The sequence below is a fragment of the Calonectris borealis genome, chromosome 1, assembly GCF_964195595.1.
Source record: "Calonectris borealis chromosome 1, bCalBor7.hap1.2, whole genome shotgun sequence".
Classification (NCBI taxonomy): domain Eukaryota; kingdom Metazoa; phylum Chordata; class Aves; order Procellariiformes; family Procellariidae; genus Calonectris; species Calonectris borealis.
In genome coordinates this window covers 118,055,981-118,077,901 of record NC_134312.1, presented here as the reverse complement: position 1 = coordinate 118,077,901, position 21,921 = coordinate 118,055,981, and the positions used below count along the sequence as shown (strand labels likewise).

Here is a 21,921-nt window from a genome sequence, read left to right as displayed (position 1 = left end):
ATTAAAAGCCTTGTCGAGCTGATGGCAAGCCACCGCTTTCTCCCTTCTAAGAGAGTAGGAAATTGTCATTCTTGACATTCTTAGTAAATAGTTTAAATTTTCTTCCATGGGCTTTAAATGAAATCTAGCAAGACAGCCTGACGGCTGTTTCAAACGTCAGGCTATTGTCCACGTTTCCATCTCAGTGAATAAGCGGCTCTGCGCTGACCGTGAGAGAGTGACAGCGATTCCCCCCATCGGGGGTTTGATTCTGCCTGTCAATCAGAGCAGACGCACCAGCCAAATATTGGCCGAAGCTTAAAGAACCGAACTGCGTTTCAGCGTTTGCTTCGTATCTAACAGCAAGCGGTTGCTCCTGTTGCTCTGCCTGTGCCTGTCGTTCAGAATTAAAAAAAACACCCACTTGATTTTTTTGACACCCGGAATGGGAGCTGAGAATATCGCAGGTCGCCCGAAACAGCGAGATGTTGTATAAAAGCAATTTGGCTCGCTTTCCTGAACAAAACAGATTTACATTGAAATTGGCTGGGCTCCAGAGTTACTATTCCTCACCCTAGTTTGAGAATGCTACTGGGAAAACCTGCCCGTCTGGCTTGTAAGCCCGAGTAAGTATTTTCTGAAAGAAAAATGGAGTTTAAAACTTCAGCCAATCTCAGCCCCCCTTGCCTGATTACATGGTTAAAAAAAAAATTAATCTTTATTTTTTTCCCTCCGTTCATAAACACTTCAAACTTCAAAATGCTACTACTGCAAAGTACCCTGTTTTCTTAATGTATAATGAACCGGTTTATGATGAAATAAATCTGATGCAAAAAGCCTGACACCATAGAAGTTCATTGGATAGAATTAAAAATAAATAGTTATTTTGGAGAGGGAAAGCTTCGTGGCTCGGTAAGCATTACATATTTTCCTCATGGAATCATTAATCCCAGTAACTATATTCTCTGTAGAACGTAACATTAAAAAACCCCCAACAAATAAACATGTTTTCCAGATGAAAATAATTATTAATAGGTTATCATAACAGTAGCTAATGGGGAAGCGTCTTGGCGTGCTGCAGAAGGTCTCAATCTAAAGCTGTGACCTGGAGCTGGAGCTTCGTGATAGCTTTCCAGCAGGGCCTTTTTAAAAACTGCGTCTTGGAAAGGACTGAAAATTAAGCCTACGTATATATTTCCTACCAGCTATCGGGATTAGAGTCATGAATAAATTTTATGATAGTTTTCAGTTTCCACAGAGCCAAAGAAGTACTCCTTTTTCACAGGAGTAGCTGGCAGGAGAACACGAGAGAGAGATATTACCAAGCATAATCAGAAGTTTCTGCCATCAGGAGTCTTCCTTCTGGATATAATTTTGGGGAAGAAAAATCAGTTTAAGCTGGAATCTCAAAAATACTTAAAACCCAAAAATTACTGGCCTGGATTCTGAGTCTAATTATTTTTATTGGTCTTCTGAAGTCAGAATTTTGCTCCTTCTGTGCAGCTTCAGCTTGTGGTTGCACTATTTAAGCACTTTGTTAAAATTTGTTTTATTTTTTACTTAAATGCATTCAAAATCATAAAAGTATGTGCAAAACAGAGGAGGATGCTATTCAACAGGATCGTAAAATCAGTATTAAGCAGCCGGCCGGGTCCTGGTCCAAGCCATTGGAATGCTTCAGGGGACGCGGTATCAGATACTGGAGTAACAATGAACCGCGCTCGCCAGCCGGGACGAAAACAGAACAGCTCCAACTGCAATCAAAACTGAGAAAGGAGTCAATTGATAGAGTTTAAAAACAACCGCTTATTTGTACTTCGGATTGTTAAGTACGTGGCGCTAGCCGGATGCTACGGCCAGCAGGAGGGCGGGCTGGCCGTAGAGAGATGGGCAGCTCTTTGAGCCATCTTGCGGCCACGCCGCCGCGCCAGGCGCGGGCGAGGCTGGCGCGGCCCTTGGGGTAGGAAAGCCGGGCATCTGCAATGCCGCTCGCCCGGGGCTGCCGCTGCCGGTCCTGCCACCCGCGGGCAGCGGCCAAAGGAAGGGGCCGCGCTGCTGGTCCTCGCCCTGGGTGTGTGTTAGAGGGTCGATGTTTATCACAGGACTCTCCTCTGTCCAGTCTGGTCTGAACGGTGAATTTTTCTCTAAAAGGCAGAGGCCAGAAGCAGTAATTTGATTTTGAAGTGACGAGGGGTTGCTTAGTTGTGTCATTAATTTTATCGAGATAAAACCAAGTAGCCGTGGAAGAATTCAGCGTGCAGACTCCCCGCACTGGTACAGAGGAGCCGATGCCTATTTTGAGCCGAAAAGGCCAGGTCGGCATTAGATTGCTCAGCAAACCCAGCCCTTTAAAGACAACGGCTGCCTCGGTGCTGGCCTTTGGCAGGGACGTAGCGGCAGGAGGAGGGGAGGGGAGAAAACTTTCTCATTACGCCAGTGCCGCCCGAGCCGTCTTCGGCACACACTCGCTACGTGCAGCCGGGTTCCCATGAATCGCTGATTGTGTAAGAAAGTATACGTATGATGCAGCTCCGCGCGGGGGTTTGACTCGAAAAACATCATGTGGTCCGTGAGGCTGAGCATGACTGCGGCTGGCTTTGCCAGCTCCCAAACACTCTCTGCTGGGTTACTTAAAATTTCGTCTGGGCGAAAAAACTCTCGAACAGAAAGCGTCAACAGGAGAAAAATAATGGCAGAGTGATTTGGAGAACTTCCTGTCTCCGGGAGCATTACTGCTGTAAACAGTGGCCATGCCAAGTGCTGAACCACTGCCCTCAGTCCAATAACAATAAATCTATTTTTTGGTTCTGCAGAGCTCTGCTTGTACATTTTTGAAACTCGGGCTAACGACGAGGATGAGGCAGACGCTATCCTCCGAGCATTTTCTTACTTTTTTCGCCATGATAAAAGCAGTTGGGCTTACCAGGATACTGCTTAGAGAAAACAAAGTACCTCTCTAGATGAAGAGGTTACATAGTTTCAAGTGATCTGTTTGCCCTTCAGCTTTTTTTTTGTTTTTTTCCTTTGTTTTTATTTTGCTTTGCCTCCTTCAGAGGGTGCTTGAGTTCTGGTAAAAAAAAATACTTATTTTCGTGTGAACTTATGTACCTATATGTGTATGTACCTGTATTACAACCCAAATAACAGCTGCTGTTTTGTCATCAAAATAAAATCATTCTGAGAGACGAACTAGGACCCTGGCTTCAGGGCTTGCTAGTGCACTTCAGGTGACTATCCTATGGCATGCAGTTCTTGTCAGCTCGCTCAGGATTAGCAGAAGTGAGGATGCTGCAAATCAGTGGCTTACAATTGCTGTCAGGAGAGTCTTTTCCAGTATAGTCATGTGCATAAACCCTCATTAGTCTGAATCAGTCTCTGTTCCCTTCTAAAAACCCTTTAGCAACAGTAAAAAAAAAGACTTTTGTTTCCTATTGTCTTAATGCTGTTGTGACTCTCCACCTCTTTTGCTCCCATCTACTTCCCTCCTGTTTTTCCCATCATATTATTATCATATTATTTCAACTCAGTTTTGTCAACCTCTCCAAATCGACCTTCATCTCTGTCCTGCATCAGTCTCTGTCTCTTGTTCTCCTTCCTCTGCCGATGCTCTTCCTGCCCATCCCCTTTGAGAGCTGCTGCCTCTCAGCACAGGTTGGGATTCCTGCGCCAGCCTTTATCACAGGAGCGGGTTTTGGCCTCGAGGTGTGCTGCTCAGAACTATCCTTAATTCCTTCCACCCTTTCCTACCGTTCCCTCCAAGGACAGGGATCTACCTGGGGAGGGCGCGGGCAGAATCTCCAGGAGATTCTGGAGGCCAAGGCGAGAGGCGAGGAGGAGGGAAGCAGCTGCTTTGAAGGCTCGATGCCAAAAGAGCTCTTCAGCAGGGCGGTGCTTGGAGCAGTGTGTCTGCACATCAGTTCCCTGAAGTTTAGGGAGGAACTGAAGGAAACACTTTGGCAAGGCCACAAAGTTTCCACAGGCTAGACTTTATGCACCACAACTCTAACAAAGCCGCGTCCATGTCTGGGGCCACAGAGGTTGCTCTACATTTGAAGGTTGTCTCTGGTGGAACTTGGCAGGTTCCAAGTTCGTAATGGCAGTGTTATCTCCCCCATCACTGACTGCATGGATATCCATCGAGTGACCCCAGACCTCTTCCGAGCTCTGAAATCAATGCACATTGCATTAGTGTAATGACAGCACGGAGGAGTCCTTCCTCTAAGAAAATAAACTCAAAGTAAACAGTCCCAGTGCACACTCCCACGCTCAGCTAGCTACTGAAGAAGTGACTGGTCAGGTTGTCTTCTGGCGTTCACCTGCTTCAGGCCACTGCAGGCGGAAGTCCCTTGCTTGCTAAAATGGCCCTGATGATCACAAAAGTGCTCCTTGCCTTTCATATTCAGAGCAGTGCATTGCTCTTCCATTGAACCCACACCTTCCTTGTTCCCCGTACCTGGTGCCTTTCCTGCAGCCATGCCGAGAGGTCATTCTCTTCATCGCTCCACAGGGCAAGGAACATGTTGGTTCCCAGCTCCAGCTCCATGCCAGAGCACTAAGGTATGCCGGCATCTCTCTGGACAGGTAGCCAGGCTGGGGCTGGTCCCAAATGAAAGCCAGTGCTGGAAAAAGGGAGAGGGACTGAGACAAAATCCAGGTCTCACAAAGCTTTGTCTAGGTTCACAGGACAATGCACCATGAAATGAAGATGCCTCGGAATAGGATCTGCCAAAAACCACAACACCCATTACACCGAGGTTTTCACGGTCTCACAATTAGGCAAAGGATGAGAACAGGGCTTCGAGGGGTGAAGAAATCACGGGTTCAAACACAAAAGCAGTCCTTGGAGAAGAGATTGGAACGAGGCACCCCCCTCGCCCCAAACGCTGCAGCCACCAGCCCCAAGCGCCAGGCGTGTGCCGCCCCTCTGCCTGAAGGACCTCTCCGCCCAAAGGACCTCCAGCCGGGGAACCGCCGGGGTGAGGACTCTGCCACCTCACCGCAGCCGTCTGGCCAGGGTGCACTTCGGGGAGGTGTGAAGTGTACGTCTGAGGCACGTCCTACAGAGCAGGGAGCTTCCTTGGGGAAATGCCCTAATGCTTAAAGCAGGAGAAGGGGCCACCGTGAGAAGCTGAGCCAGTGAGCCCTGAGAAGCAGCTCCTGGACCAAACCGCCCCAGGAGAGGGGCAGAGGAGGGCTCAGGCTGCGGGTCGGGGCCGGACTGACCATGCCGAGCTGCTCCTTCCCAGAGGCTGAGCTTGTGGCCTCGAGGGCACAGGGCTGTTCAGCAGGGGAAGCCCCCTCAGATATCCACTGCATCTGCTGCTAGCCATCACCTGGATGGGGGGGGTGGGAGGGGTGAGGGGTGTAATTTTGGACTTAAGCATTTAAATCAAACCTGAATCCCACTTCAGGCAGCTAAATCCTCTTGTGAATCTGGGCCTTAACCTTTTCATCTGTCTCTCATCGCCTATAAAGTGCGGGTGATAATTTCTACCTCAAAAAGCTTATTAATGGTTTGAAATTATAGCTGGGTTAAGGGCTATTATTAGGCTTAAAGATCCCAAGGCATTTTCTGTGAGAAGGTGGTAGCTTTGCATTTAAGTCATTTCGTTTTGAACTGTCCTTTCCATCTGGTGTTCCTGTTTTTCCCTTTCTCTGAACCATTCAGCAGTGACACAGCAGTCTGCTGCATGATCGTTCCTTCGTTCCATCCTAGAGCTGGATGCACTTCGTGAAGTAATCTAAGTAATTTCTGAACACTTATTCACAAACAGCCCAAGCTCCAGTATAGAGAAGCACTTAATTTAAAACTAAAATGATATTGCACTGAGAAAAAAAATCAGAATTCTCTGATATGTGGTAGGTCACAGCTTGAAGGTCAGGTTTTGGGGTAGCCCACTCATAGGAGCATCAGAGATTTTCATTAGAGTCATCTTTGGGGAAAAATAATTCCACCCTCTTACAATCTGTGTTCAAACATTAGTGACGTGTACATTTGTATAAATTGCATATATACATTTCAAGTCCTAAAAATACTTCAACAATAAGCATTGCATTTTAAGACTCAAACTGTAATCTCCTTTTGCTGCCACTCTGTTGCAGCAGCTGGGCACCCCATAGCATCTCATTCTTCCTGTGCTGTAATTATTGTCTCCACCCAAGTTCATAAGAATTTTATAGTGGTTACTGCAGCAACTCCACTTATAGTTAGAGGCTGCTTGTCTTTTCCATTAAAAGGTCTTCCCCCCCATCCCAGTCTTTTAATGCTTTAATCCGTTCTGCAAACTTGATTTGCAGGCTTTCAGTCTAAGAAGGCATCCCACCCCAAAAATTCAGTTAAAACAGGTCACTTGGGTTGTCTTTCAGAACAGAATGGAAAAACACTTTTTTTATACTGTCAAACGTTGTTGTAACTCTGGTGCACACACTCACACACACATATACATATACCACCTCCATCGCAAAGCCTAAAAACTGGTATTTGCATAGGACTTAGACCTAAGGATGCTAAAGTAGAAATAACGTTCCCGCCAAGCCAAGTTCCTACCACAGCTTGAAATAGTCTCTCGTCTGAAATTAGGCAGCATCACAATATGGGGGGATTCCCAGTGGTTTTCTGTGTTTGTAGATTGTTGATGTTGGCATACAAAACTGATAATGTCTACGTTAACTACTGGGTGTCACCCTAAGCTGACTGTTGTAGGACACCCTGTCTTCAGAGACCTCCTTCTTGCCACCTTGGTCCCAAATCTCTTGACCCTATGCCTCTTCTCCTCAGTTAGCTCATTTATGTCCTTTCCCATAAGCTCAGAATTATTCTCCTACCTGTCTTCTGCTGCAGCTCCCTTCCTGATAAATGCCATGACCATTTAGTACCCACACCTGCTATCTCCTGCTACTCACAGGGTTTTTTTTCTAAACAGAATAAATTGTGCTTTTGTGGCATCTCTGCTGAAGCACATTCACAGGAAAAATAACGTGAAGGTAGTAGAAGTAGTAAGCCGAGGGAGGGAACCCGAAGGAATCCAGTTGAGACTGATGCTTCGTGTCTCACATTTTAGACATGAACATTTCAAAGGAGTGCATTTCAAATCCAAGTTTCTTAAGCAGAGAAGGGCCATCAAGTGCCTCGCAGGCAAACAGTGGAGCAGCAGCAGCAGCGGCGGCTGCACTTTTACACACATTGTCGGGCTGTCAGGGAAGGGATTGGCACAGAGGCCCCTGCAAGGCTGGAGAAAGCGGTGGACGGTATCATCATGACAGCACATGGGACTGGGAAGTGAAACCGCTCATCAGCGCAGAAGTGAAACTGGCTGCACGCAAACTCTTGTCAAATTAAAATGTAAACATCAGTGAGCCGAGTCCCACCCTTGCATCGCTTGAGAATGTGAGCGATCCCTGTTTGTGCAAGGGAGAATCACTCTTCTGGGGGCTTCAGGTCAAATACTAAAGGTGTTAGTCGCTACAGTAATGAATAAAAAGCAGTATTCAAGCAAATAGGTGATTTTTGAATTGACGGTGACACGTTTCTGGGATGCTGGGTGCTGGCATTTTTTGTTTATTCCTGCAGGAAGATGTTCTCCTTTTTTTCTGAGGAAAGGTATGTGCATGTTGGTACCACTGTAGCAGAGGAAAGGCGGGGAAGAGCGACTTTAGGATCTGCTACCTGCGTGGCCATTCTCCAGCACAAAGGGAAACGGGTAGTGTAGGGGACAGGTCTTGTAGCATGCCTGGTACACCTGATGACAAGGGGCATGCACAAAACATTGCTGTGCATCACCAATATGTGTCTGCTGGAATAGCTGCTGAGGGCCTGAGTCAGCTTCGCTTTAACAGCTGTAAGTTACATCGAGTATAGAACCAGCTTCTGCATCTGTTTGCTTAAATATTTCATGTCTGCAGCTTGCGGACTTAGGGTTATGTTTTTGACTTATGAAATAAGAAGATTGTCAGGGACAATTTCCAGAAGAGTGTCAGGGACTATCCTTACCACCCAGAGAGTGGGCTTAAGGTAAAATTCAATTTTAGTGCCTGCGTAGGTTGACAGCATCTCTTTTAATGTTACCTGATTTCAGTTATGTAATTTTGGTTGCTTAATGTAGTTCCTGTATTGCCTTAGGTTAAATGTACATACGCTTCACCAAAATAACGCCTGGAAACGATTCCACCCCAGACACAACCTTCTTCTAGCCTTCTAGCTCTGGGAATCCCCAGAGCCGTGGCAGGAGAGGCAGGCGGTTCTGCTGCTCTCCACCACAGCATTTGACTTGTTAGCTGGAAAAACGCTTGGAGAATGGGCAGGGAGGAAAAGAGAGTGAAGTGCACGTCTTGGTTAAGCACTCGGTAGGGCTGCAGGGAGCTGGGAAGGAAAGGGAAGGGGAGAAGCCAGCGTCAGCCACGCTCCCGCAGCAGCGTGTTGCTTTTCCCCAACTTCTTGCAAAGCAAATTCAATAGTTCATAGCTGGGTCCAAGTTTGCAGCAGGGCCACTTTTGGCCATTTGCATGACAACTTGGCCCCGTATAAATCCAGAACAAAACACCTATTGATTTAATGCGAGGGAGATTTCATTCCGGGTAAGTAGCTGCTATGTAAACACAGATATAAGAACTTCCTGGAGTGAGACACTCGACAGAAATGTTCAAAAGTATACCTTTATGCTGACCCAGGCTGGTTTGGCAGGAGGCAGGTGGGTGTATTTCCCAAATCTCCAACTTGACACAGGCTTACACCCGCAAAACATCCGTGTAAATACACAAACAGATCTGTTGCCCGTGCAACTGATTTGAATGGGCAGTTCTTGCATTTCTTTGGGCAATCACCCCGAATTGCTGACATCTCCCTATCTTCGCGTTTATCTGTTTGGACTGTTGGTCTGTGGTGGTCAGAATTTATAAACTATTTACAGTGTGGTAGTGGATGAGGTGAATAACAGTTTTTTTCTCATATTTAAATTCAGTGGTATCTGTGGTGCTGATGGTAAACAAATTATGGTTTTTTTTGATGCCGCTTACTTCAGCTGCAGCTTTTTTCTGATGAAATAGCCACTGGACCAAACATAACAGGCAAAGTTATATTCTGACTGTGTGAAACTGTCACTGGGGGCAGGAGAAAAGAGTCACCACCTGAGCACAGAATTTGGACTTGTGCAGGTTTTTTGCAATTGGACATGCAACTTCAACACCTGCAAAAATATTTCACTCGTATGATAAGCAGCAGTTAACTAATGAAGGGTCAAATTCTGTTGGCCCTTCTCATCGTATTGATTACATTTGGACTATTCAGCAGCTTAAGTGATAAGAATGGCAAAATTTGGCCCCAGTGTATAATAGTCGACATTTGAGAATGAATATGCGAGCGTGTGTGTATTACATCCTGCCCAGAGATACAGTCAGATATGTTATTAAAATGCAGTAGACATCTTCACTTTGGCAGATACCCAGGAAGATGTTGTGAGAAATTGTAAAGATGTATAAAATTGATCATTTAGCATGGTCTAATAAAAGTAAGTACCTAAGCACTAAAAAGTAGAAGCTGGATTTAAAAAAAAAAAAAGTATCATAATCTTTCTTACTAGAACCTGGAAGTCTCTCACTAATATAATAGAAATGTCTGTAATATAATTTGTATTGCATTTGTGTATTACATTTCATATTTTTCCATCTATACCTTTTGTCCTTGTCAGCACAAGCATTCTTGGCTCCTTTCCCTTTTTTTCTTTTTCTTTTTATCTAATAATTTACTGTAACAACTTTAAAAAAAAACAACTCTAATGACACATCTGTGATCATCAGAATAAATCCCAAAAGCAAAAGATAGTAATTGTAACCACATCATGTGTCGGCCTCCCTTTCCTCCCCTCCCGCCATGGGCAAACTGCTGAAGCTTTAACTCCATTTTTTTCTGTCCTCATTTGGATGAACCTCCATCAACGGAATCAACGCCTCTTTTTGGCTGAGAAAGAGGTGGATTAAAATGAAGTGATAGGTTCAAGACATGGCCTCTCTTCCCTAAAGCATGTCTGGTTTCATTCCCCTTTGCGTCTGCCCATGCAGCCACTTACATTGTAAGTGTGCCTTCCCACCCCCAGACCCATCTGGTCATGACACTGCTCAGGGATGACTAAAGCAGCACACGGGAGCTTCATGTGACCATGTTGTCACTTGGGATTCATTTTTCCCCCTTGGTTCCTCTCAAACATTCCCAGGGGCCGTAGCTTACAAGCCTATTGCTCCCTCTAGAGCCCTTCGGTGCTGTTCTGGGGGATCACTTAAATAACCTCTCATCATGCTAGATGTGAGCTCACTGCTCGTTTTGCTTCCAGCCTCTGTCAGATGGGATGCAGACCAAATGCAGACTTCAAGTTCCTGTATTGCAGTGTAGAGCACGGGCACACCACCTTCAGATGCCTGGGTCTGGAGGCTGATCTTCCCCTTTCGCTGGTCCAGGAACAGTATTGCTGAGCAGGCGCTGGCGGCCAATATTATGCTTTGTGCTTCCTCTTAAGTTCTTGCAGCTTTGCACAGCATCAGGGGATCTCGCGAGCAATCCTGTAAAGTCATGAGCTGGGGACAAGTGGTTTAATCCATCTGACTTCGGCTGTCAAATCAGCAGTGACTCTTGAGGGCACTTTTGATAGTACAGTCTCTAGCAAACCCATCAACAGAGTCTCTAAGTATCTTTTCAAAAGTCAGTATTGTATTTTGGCCAGAAATGCTACTGTTTCCATTATTTTTTCTAGAAGGATTCTGACCTTAATGCTCTTGCAAAAATAAACATTACCAAGCAATTTTTCCTACCCTACTTGTGAGGGAAGACTTGGTGGAAGCAGTGAGTCTTGTGCTCTGCCCTTACGCATATGAAGGTAGGCTTGATGTCTGCGGGAAGGGTTTCCAAAGGCAGAGCCCTGTCCCACATCTGGAGAATTTAATGCTTGTGCTCATGAGGTGCTGTGTGCCTAATATTAAGAACTGCCAGGGATAGTTACAGAGAGAGCAACGGTCTCTGAAGCGACTCCTGCATCCCAGTGAGGCACAGCTTGACATTGACATCACCCGCCAGCCCTTCCACCATCGGCAAAGACTCCCATGATGACGCAGTAGCGATTGGTTTCAGTACACTGAGCCATGCATCACAGACCCGAGGTAATTTGTGTACGGTTTTCTGTAGATTTATGGGACTGTTTAACCCAGAGGATCTCAGATTTTGATGTTAGCTAATGGAGGGGTACGTGCCGGCTTGCTGTGACTGCTAGGACGTCATCAAACTGTCATCATGACTATTGGAGGCATCCAAACCAGGCCAGTGGTTCAGAATGCCTTCTTGGGGTGTTTGGTCCCTCTTTACAGTCACTAGAGAGGTCAGTCCATCACTTAGGCTGTCTGACTCAGGTTTGGTGGCACCCACCCCTTTCTGAGTTGAGCAGAGACACTAAGTGTAGGTCTTTTACCAATAGTTGGAGGTCCACTTACTTAGGCATCAGAAATCATGGCATCTAATATAGGATGCAGTGCTAGGGAGCCTGAATACAGCCTCCACTGACTAATCTGGTATTATTTCCACCAGTTTAGTCTGCTGCATGTTGCATATGTCTGTGTGTGCATGTGTGTATGTGCACACGCTTGTGTGTAAGTGTATTATGCAAGCGTATGTTGAAAATAAAAATCTGTATCATGGCTGTATCACAATACATAAAAGCAAGGAGGAGACGTTTATAGTCCTGCTGTCACCCCAAAACAGGTATATCCATAAAATACAGATTTCACTAACAATATCAATATCTAAATCTACCTTTGTCAACGCGACACATAAATGATCAAGAAGCTATGAATAAAAGTGATAAAACCACTTAATAAAGCTAAATGCAAATGAAACAGAATAACCAGGGAAAAAGCTCGGCCAGAATTATTGGTAAGCAGCAATGAGTGACACGTAGGTTTATGGTTATATAGGCCTGTGGTTAACCAGTATGTGGTTAATGAATAGTCTTCTGTCAACAAGAAGTAAGCTAAGTATTTTCCTGCTTTTGCCAACTTGTGTCACAACCTTATACAGGCTCTGAGATTTAGTCTGTTCTGTAGAACATCTTGAAAGTAACTTCACCTCCTTCTTCTTTGTTCTGGTCTTGTAGACTGGTAACGTGGCCACATTTTACTACATTTCACTATTATAAATTTTTTTCTTTTATATCTGGAAATTCCACAAGAGCCTTCTAAAGAAATAAATTGACTACGTGTTCTAGCAGGAGCACCTTAGCTAATGCATCAGCAGTTGTCAACAAAAAAAACCCCAAAAACGAACAGGAAGCAAGATGGAAATACTGCAGATTAGTAAAGAGAATAAAATATATTTTCAAAGTCTCTTTCAGTCTTGGTGATCTAGGTGTTGTGTATAATGATACAGGGAAACTATTTTTGGAAAGAAGGGAGACGTACAGCTCCCTCTCTGGTATTTGTAAGTCTAATGCTATGGGTGATAACGTCTTTGGGAGGAATTTTATTGAACTTTATTACTGATGCCTCATAGAAAGATCTGTTGTGCTGGCAGAGGAAAAGTAACAAAGCTGTAAAGCTTTATCATGTAATTTGGTATTTAAAGAATGTCAAGAACACAGCCATCCTTGGTCTGGGTAGATGTAGGACCCAAGAGTTGGGGGCCAAAGGCCCTGAGACAGGGATCTGAAATGACTTTTGCTTCTGTTGCAATTCTTTCGATCTCAGGAACTGCTTTCTAGCGAGGATGTGGAGGTGGGAAGACACTGGCCTGGGATTTGTGAGGCTTGTGTTTCAGCTTCTGTTTTGTCAGAGCTGTGATTCAGGATTATAGTCGGATTTAGTTGGAGCAGCCAAGGTGGTTAGCATTGCTGGCCACAGGCTCCTGTGAGATTGGGGCCAAGATACTTTATCTCCCCACAGTTCCTCATCCGTAGAGTGGGGAGAATGCCTCCCTAATTCTCAGGGATGTGATGAGGACAGTTTCCAGTAACAGCTATGTGTGTGTGCTCGCCGTGATGTTGATGCAGACCATTAGCACCAAAGTAGGAACTGCATTAAGAGAAGTATTGAATTGCAAGTGAATGTGCGTAGGGAGGGGGGGAATATTGCTGCTAGAGGCAGGCATTTATATTTACATTTATATTTAAATTTATATTTATTTATGTAGATAAACGAAGCAAACAATAAAATTGGGAAGTCTTAAAGGGAAGAAACTCAGCACTCAGGAGGGCCGGAGCCAAGTGGTAAAATGAAGCAGGCAGATCTGTATGGGAAAGCCCGCACAGCATGTGCCCAAAGGAGGAGAACCTCAATTTTCTTGTAACAGTTCCTGGTTATCTAACCTGGGGTGATGTCCCTTGATGTCTCTTACTGATAACGAAGATTCCTGTCAGTATCTGAGTCCTCCGTGATGCTGAGATAACTGTGCTAAACCTGCTGACAGGCAATGTTTTTATTGTTGTCCAGGCCAAAGCCATAATGAAGGCATATATGAGGTCTCATCAAAGATGCAGAATGTTACTTTTGTTATTTAAAAACTGCCTGAAGTAAGTGCTGGCATTGGCCAAAAGCAAATCCAGGGGTAGCAGGATCTGAAGGCATTGCAGTCACAAGGGGATACGAAACCCTCCCCAGCAGCCACCAAAATGAGTACTTTTCCCAACTTAGAGTCGTGGCATGCAGATAACAATTTTGAAAAGCCCTTCACAGTTTTCTTACTGAATAATAGAGAAACTAAGCATAATGCTCTGCTATGTCTTCATAAAATGTTTTAATTCTCTGTGGACAAACTGTAGGGATTTTTTTTATTTTTTCCATTCCCTTGTTTCTTGGCATTGCAGTAGCAGATTATTTTTAAAGGGTTCTGGTTCACAATATGGAATTGATCTAATGCTAGCTTCAACCACAAAGCGTGGGATTTTACGATCTGCCTAGGGGACCTGAGCACCCAGTTCTCTTTAATTTTAACAAGCGCTGTTGATCAGATTCCCGTGGCAGTTTTGGAAGAGTCAGCCACAATTTCTAAGCCTCTCTGAACTAACACCCTTTAGAAAGTACGGATAACGTACCAACAGTCATGTAGATCAGATAAACTCTAACTGTTAGGGGTAACCTCCTTTTTTTACAAACAAAGTGTAGATCATTTAAATATAAATTAATTTTTTTCCCAAAAGCTTTGAGCAGTTGCCACGGAGGGAATGCATCCAGCACCAGGCAGTTGTGAGATTATACACCCCGCTCTCTGGGCACATATCTATCTTCAGATATGGACAGCTAAAAAGTGTCTTAGTGCCATTTGGTGTGTTCGAGTGCTATCTGAAATGAGGAGTACACCTTTTCTCAACACATATGCTCAGTAACATTTTTTTCCTGTTGCAGGGAAGAGCTTCACGCTGACTATCACGGTCTTCACAAATCCGCCACAAGTAGCCACATACCACAGAGCCATCAAGATAACAGTGGACGGACCTCGCGAGCCCAGAAGTAAGTGAGCTAACGACAGCATTTGCAGAAGGCCAAGTTGACGGTTTAGGATAGGGGTTCGTCACCAGCCTCATGAAACGCAGCAATATCCAATGCATGTGCAGCAGTGGGTGTGTTTTAAGCCAAGGCTGTCCTATGAATGGTTTTAATTATGCCTTCTCGAAGCCTTATTTTTCACGGGTGTCCAGCTGATTTAGAATATGACTTGCATTGCATTTCTAAAGTATCTACCCAGGGATGACTTGGATCATACCCAAAAGCTGACAGAAGGGATGCTGGTAAAAGGTGGGCAGCGTATACCTTACGCATCATTTCTTGCTAGTCTTGCCTTTCAGATGTTAAGAGGATTTTAAAGCATTGGAAACCAATATGTCATTGATCTAACTTTTCAAGCTCAGCCACGCTGCAAAAATAAATAAATGCCTGAGAGAGGACACCTGGTTGCTGCCTCGCGGAGTTCACTGTACCCATGCTGTCGTATAGCTTAGGAGCACCCATTTTCACAGCCAGCCACTCTTTCCTCTTTTTTTTTCCTTTCTTTTTTTAAGAATTAAGTAGAAGGAGGAGATGAATGGTTTGATATCTCCAGGAGAATACCCGCACCTTTCACACAGGCGGTTGTTTTGTTCCGGTGGCCAGGGCAGGCTGTTTTGTCTGCGGGGTGAAGTGAAGTGAGGGTGGAGCAGATCAGCAGGTACAGATGCTTCTGCAGCACATGCGTTGCCTGTTGCCAGGGGCTATCGTTAACCTCAGTCACTAGGCCGAATGGGGCATTTTCATATTTTTATCGAAATGCCCTGATGTAAATTGAGGTTTGTGGTTAGTTTCTTGCACTCTTCCCGCACGCTTGGCAGAAGTTCTGGCTGTTGCTTAAGTGGAATCGTCCCGGGAGAAGAGAGCAGCAGGATTCAAACACCCACTAGAGAATGAGACTCACAGCTCGGGATTGCTTAACTGAAGGGGGGGAAGAAAAGAAAGGTTTGAAACTTCAACGAAAATAGCTTAGAAAACTCATGTCTTGCTTGTGTGTTTTCTTCTCGAGCCTTCAGTTGTCTGAGTTGCATCATGATGCTGCATGCATTTAGTGGAAAAATCTGATCTATGTTTTTTGGATTTGAGGCCAGACTTTAAAACAAATACTGCTGTCGGAGTAAGGCTTCTTATTTAGTTTGTTGTTGTTTTTTTTTTTTTTAACTGTGGTTGAATTGTCCCTGAAAAATATCCCCGGTGAACCAGGCAGCTGTGCACATAAAAAAGATATTTGTATATGCAAGTTCCAGATTTGCATATGCAATTACTTGGGCATGTTCCTGGTTTGCAGACAACAAATAAGCTTGGGATTTTTGAATATGAGTCTGCTAGAATAGTAAGAAACAAAATAATCCTGCAGGCATACCTACTGTTTTAAATCAATTCTTCAGTTGGTATAATAGTTAATATTTAATAACATTCTACATTTTAAAAAGGAAGTAGAGATATAATACATACTGAAGCAACATACCTATCTTCCCCACTCAAATGTATGTAAAAGCTTCCTTGTAAATAATTTCACTTTGTCACAGGCAAATCAGCTGCATAGTGGAGGAGGCTTTCGGCGTCTCAGGAGGAGGGGTCAGGCTCCCCCTCAGCAGGAACGCACAGCTCCTTTTGTCGCTAAGTCATTCGTGACGCAGCGTAGAAGGGAGTATGCTCCTTTCATTTGTAAGTGGGCTGCAAAGTCCTTCGCTTTGACTTCTCACCAAGGGTTTCTGAATCACAGCGGCTGTTGCGATCAGTGCGATATCTCCTCTCCTCCTCTCCTCTTTATACGTTTGACTGAGACACGGATTGGCCTGAAGAGATGCACCACATGCTGTGAAGGAAAAAAGAAGTGGTACTCAGTGCATTCTCCATTCTGAGACAGTTCTGGCGGGTTTGGGCTATATGTTTATTTTTCTATACTCTTGCTCGGTGGGTGTATCCTATTTTGCATTGGTTCAATTAGATCAGTTACATGTGTAGCCTGTACAAAAACAGATTGCAGGGCTGTTACCTGCGCAAACTCACGTACGAGATTTGTGGTTAGAGGTATCAAAACATGCATGCTGTGTACTGAAGGGATTTAAAATGATATAGGCCTTCTTGTATTGAGACTAGAATCAAAATAAAAACTGCTAGATTAGAGTGTTTCTAGTTTCAGTAATGGATATTTGGGAACATTCATGCTTACAGATCCATGACTCGCTCGCTCGCTTGAGCTAACAGAATTACAGAAATACCGAGATGTATTTTCTAAGATGTCCTGATTCAAAAGAAATCTGTGGAAGACAGTAATGGGAACAAAATTAGATACTGCTGTCTTACAGACATCTAGAAAAAACATTCTGAGTCCAAAAACAACTCCAGCAACAGTTTTTGATTCATTTACTTTATGTTTAGAACGGTTCTCAGACAGTCTGAATCCTAGTGGGTGCCTGTGTTCTCTGTGAAAAATGCTGGAAGGTAAGGGGCCATTTCTGAGGATGGAGGCCATCTGAGACAACAGTCAGAACTTCACACCGGGATGATTTTTAGGGAACTTTACAGGACACAGAAATACTTTTTTTTTAAACCCTTAAGATTGATTAGCTTAAGAAATAAGAGAAACATTTGCTTTTGTCTTCAGAGAATGTCAGATCAAGATCAGTTTCTGAGCCAGAATTAGACGGGTTCTCAAAGTGGGGTTTTTTAATGCGAAAGGACAGCCTCTTCAACTAGACATGCTTGGGGAAAAAACTTCAAAAAGTAATACAAAGCAGGATTTGAAGCCATTTTTGGAAAACAGAAAAATACCCTAACCAAAGGCTCCAAAAGCAAATAGGCGAAGCGCAGACTTTTTGGCTCACTGGGATGTGTGGAGGTGTCACGATAGGTGACGATAACATGGTGTATATTATCACACGTGCGCACCTTTCCTCTCTGCACAAAGGCCTGCAGACTTTGGGTTCTTGCATGTCACATTGTACATTTGGTCACGGTTATTGTGATGGCCGGGTCTTTGCCTAGCAGCATATTTGCCTATGTAACTACCGGATTTGCATTTACAACTATCATAATTACTCGTGTGCAGGACTTACACCATCGTCCTTTTTTTGCCGTTGAATTTCTGGCTGTGCCTATCCAGATGATACTTCTCATCACATTGTCATGGCTTGTAGAGAGAGCCAAGGTACTTAAGAACCTGGCTCTTCCTCCACTGCTTTCATTATGTATTTTTAAAATCTCTTTTGAACTTAGCATTTTAATTCTCCAGCTTTAAATAAATGCTTATTTTCAAATTTTTTTATAAAAAGAAATAATACTGCACTGTCAGGGAGAAGGGCAAGATGACCTAACCCATCATTTTCTTCTCCAACTTCTATGATTCTATGATTCATAAAGCAATTTATGTTTTTATGAGCTAAGTCCATGGGGAAAATCATTAGCAGTAACCAGATCAAGAGTAGTGCTCCTGATGAAAATACTTTTGGTTAGGAAACTTGGTAGAAATAGTATGACTCTTAAATTAAATATTTCCCTTAGGCCATTTGACCTACTGTGTACGTCTGCTGAAAAATTAGGTTTTTCTTCTTTTGACTGCTTCTTTCTGTTTTTCTCATTGAATTGTCTTAACCTACATAGCTCTGAAAAATTTACTAGTCGACTAGGTGCCTGAAAACGGTGCAGAAGGAAAAGACTACGTGGGTTTAGTCCCACTGGGCCTGAGATGTCCGAGGTTAAGCTGGGTGTTAAATGTGATTATCCCATACTGGATATGTGGTTTTCCCAAATACTTTTTTGGCATCCTTATATCAAAGGGCAGGATGCTAAGGAGTGGAGAGAGAGAGAGACTAATATTGCTGAGCAGGATTTGAGAAAGAGCTTAAAAAGCTGCTGGCCCAAGAAGCGCTTTTTTTCGGGACGGAAATATCCTTTTGCCTCCTGGCAAAGCTAGCCGTGGCAGGGGGTACATCTTTGCTCAACCGCAGTTAAGGGCACCCTCAGACGCTGATCTGAAGTGATCCCGTCTCACTTGTAAGGTTCCAGGAAAGCCCATGGGCTGTAGCTATTCTGAAGGCAATCTTCAAACGCTCCCTTGACCGGCCTGAGGTCTTTTTTAGGGAATCCCCAAGGGCTGGTGGGGTCAAGTGCACCTGATCTGCTTATCCTTTCCCCTGCCCCGTCCAACCTTTGCCCACAAACCTTAGACTCCCAGAGCAGCTTCTGGGAGGAGAGCCGGCAGAGCCCACGAGGGGCCAGCATCCCCCGTCCCATGGCAGAAACGAGGAAGACTCTGCACATGTCAGGCTGGGGAGGGATGATTCCTCTGAAGGTTGCACATCACTTCCACCTTTAGCCTTTCATGCAAGGAAAAGCCGAACCGTTCTCCAAAACACCTTTTCATCTCAGTGAGCTGAAATAATACTAAATGCCTTCATTTCTTGCTTGCTTTCTGCTGCAAGTGCCTCCATCTGTTGGAAACCGAGACTAACGTACCAACGAACAGTTTAGAAACCATGAAAAAATGAATCATCGTGCCATTGGAATAGACCACCATATAAATTTCAGTGATGGCTTTTCAGATACTTCCATTCACCTGGAGACTTACAGTGCCTAAAAATTACTTAGCAGAAAACCTGTAGAGGAAAAGGTGGTGTTTACAAGTTGATGGTCTATATAACAGAAACGCAACTTTGCTAGCACTAGCTGCGTGCTCTGCAGCACATCACCCTCTCGGTATCACAACCCAGCTTTGCTAATAGCTTTTTAAAAAATCTTGGCTAAGGTACTTGCCCCAGAGATCTTCCAATCTAAATAGACCATGTACAGACAAAAGAAAGGGATGGGCTGCAAGAAAAGCTGACGGTTGCGCGCTGCTGGGTCTGAGCCTGTGTGTTTGTGTCCCCGTGTCCTATTGTCTGGGTGACACTGACGTAGGCAGACTAGTGCTTAAATTATGGGTGCACTCCGGGGACATTTGTAGTTGGCTTGTGCAACGGTTACATGCAAGTATGCGGCGGCTGGGGGAAGTTACAAAACATCACCAGCTCAGATTCACACAGTGTGACTTGATGGGTTGCTGTCTCTAAATGGGTACACGGGTAGGTAGGGGATCGCTGTTGGTTTCCGTTCTGTGTGTGTGTGTGTCTCATGGAAGGATGGACAAAGAAGAGCAATTGAATCCATTTAAATAAAATAAAGCGGTATATTATTGCCAGGGCATGCTTGCAGACAGAAGGAGCTGTTTCTGAACAGGCAGGACAGTCCTAGCAGTCCCCTGGCAGCCAGGCCAGCTCTGCGGTCCCTCCGAGCAGCAAGGGAACAACAGCCTAAAATGTATGTCCTGCGGTTGGGCACGTCTCCCCCCACTGTGAAAGCTGTGCATGCCACCAGCCCATTTTTCATAATGAAAGTACACAAAGAGCGAAAGAGCAGAGTGCAGTTTGTCCCTTTGTGACTTGTGTTTTCTGAAGAAAAGTGAAGAGTGAGGGGGAAATCGGCCTGTTTCCATTATGCACGCACTTTCACACCACCACCCTGAATTACTCCAGTGATAGAGCATTGGGCCTTCTGGCGTAGCACAGGAGCACCACATAGCACAGGACCACCTGACACTGGATGTTAAAAGTTTGGCTGCAGAACGGGACCAGAGGTCGTGTGCCTGGATGCAGTCAGCTCTGCAGAGCATCCGCGGGCACCTCCCCAGTTCTCGGGTCCCCCCGTGTCCTGGAAAGACCTCTCCGTGCCCTGCATCCCGGCCACTCAGCAAGCCCCTTCTCCTGCGCGAGGGGCGGCGGAGCAGCCCCTTTGGGACACGGTTGCCCCCCTCGCAGCAGCTGGCGGGGCTGGCACAGCACCAGCCTGTTATCTGAGGTCTCAAAGTCCCCTCCCCTGGCCACCCCGGGCGGGGTTCACTGGAAGCAGGAACCTGAATCAAAACTTATATACACGAGTGGAGATGGAGAGACCTACGCTCTCAAGCAGCCGGTTTCAGACTGGAAATCATACAGACATAGCAGCAGGCATGCTGCCCACGAGCTGAAAAGACCAGTAAAAGCAAAGACCAGTAGCTGCTGTAACTATCCCAGTGCAAAGATCCCTCAGTGCAGGCAAGGTGCAGGCAAGACCTGCCTCGTATGGACTTTGGCTAGCGGCTACCCGCAGCTCCTAAAAACAGTGCTGGTTGTTCTCCATCAGATGTGCAAAGCATTATGAAATTTGTATGAATGCTTGGCACTCTCTGATGTGATCACTCCCAGTGATGGGGGGATCCTTTTCGTCCTACTCAATAGGTAGGACCTCAATAGGTTTTTAATACCAGCATCCTTGAGGTTTCATGGTGCAGATGTTTCTTTTCCATCTGGAAAAGATGGAACAGGTTTATTTTCCCTGGCATTTATCAGTCCCACTGCTGAGTCAGTTAGGAGAGTTGATGTTGGGTGATGTGAGGCAGGGAATTCATCATTTTAGTTTAACAAAATTGCCGAATATGTGCAGTACAAAATCTTGTATCGCGATTGCTTTTCTGGGAGTGCGGTAGCTCATAGATATTTGCTTGCCTAGTTATTTGGCTGTTTTTTTAAAGATACACAGAAGTGTTGACAAGGCAAGCTCCTTCCTCACATAAAGCAGGTAAACAGGAAACCAGAGTTGCTGCCGTGTGGGTTAGGAACAGCAATAAGACTGGCCCAGTCCTATAGAAATTATTTCAACTTCTCTTTTGAGTCACTTAATCCCACACAACTCTCCACCCCCCCTCCTTGAATTAGTGTGATTTTAAATTGAGAACAGGTAGGTAGTTATTTTTCATTTCTTTCACTTTTTTCATCTTTGTCAACTTTTTTTTTTTGCACTTCATTATTATATCGCCTAGTGGTAGAACGGCTACAAAGACTGTGGTGAATATTTTTAAGTGTTTACCTATATTTGTGTGGTGGGATTGCCAAGGGCTATACAGCCTCAGTCTAGCTCTGCAAGTACTCTGTAACTGTGACAAAAGCAGAATTAGGTGAATGTATATTGCTACTGAAAATGCTTCCTAAGCAGTCAGTAGGGCTGACTTTCTCCTGTCAACTGCACTTACCTACAAAGAATTTGTAGCGGTTAAAATCGGTGAACGAGTCTTTTAGGGGGAGAGCATTTTCCATCGAAATATGAAAACAGACTGTATAGATGCCACTTGTATTGTGCGTGTGTATGTAAAGAAAAGCATCGATGTGCAGCGCCCTGGCAAGTAGGTTGGCCGTAGGGGATGTGGCCATACTCTGGTCCCCACTGCAGATCCTAGTTCACTGACATGCCAGGTATCTTTCCCGTGAAGTTAGGTGGTGGTGCTCTGAATCAAAGATTTCTGAGTCTGGTCCTTCATCCGTCATGTTTCTTCAGCAAGGACAGACATTTCAATGGCAGTCATTAAACGTGAGCGAACGAAAAGTTTGTAGCGGCTGTTGGGGCTTTGCATGAGCTGGG

General features: G+C 44.8%; 1 protein-coding gene across 6 annotated transcripts in view; it reads left to right on the top strand.

Annotated features, from left to right (window-relative positions):
* The window catches only part of RUNX1 (RUNX family transcription factor 1), a 174,212-nt gene that overhangs the window by 105,988 nt on the left and 46,303 nt on the right, over positions 1–21,921 (top strand). For all 6 annotated transcript variants that reach the window (XM_075172226.1, XM_075172256.1, XM_075172246.1 and 3 more), the window contains one exon: positions 14,350–14,454. In XM_075172226.1, the coding sequence (XP_075028327.1) occupies positions 14,350–14,454 (105 nt within the window). The remainder of the gene's footprint in view (positions 1–14,349; positions 14,455–21,921) is intronic.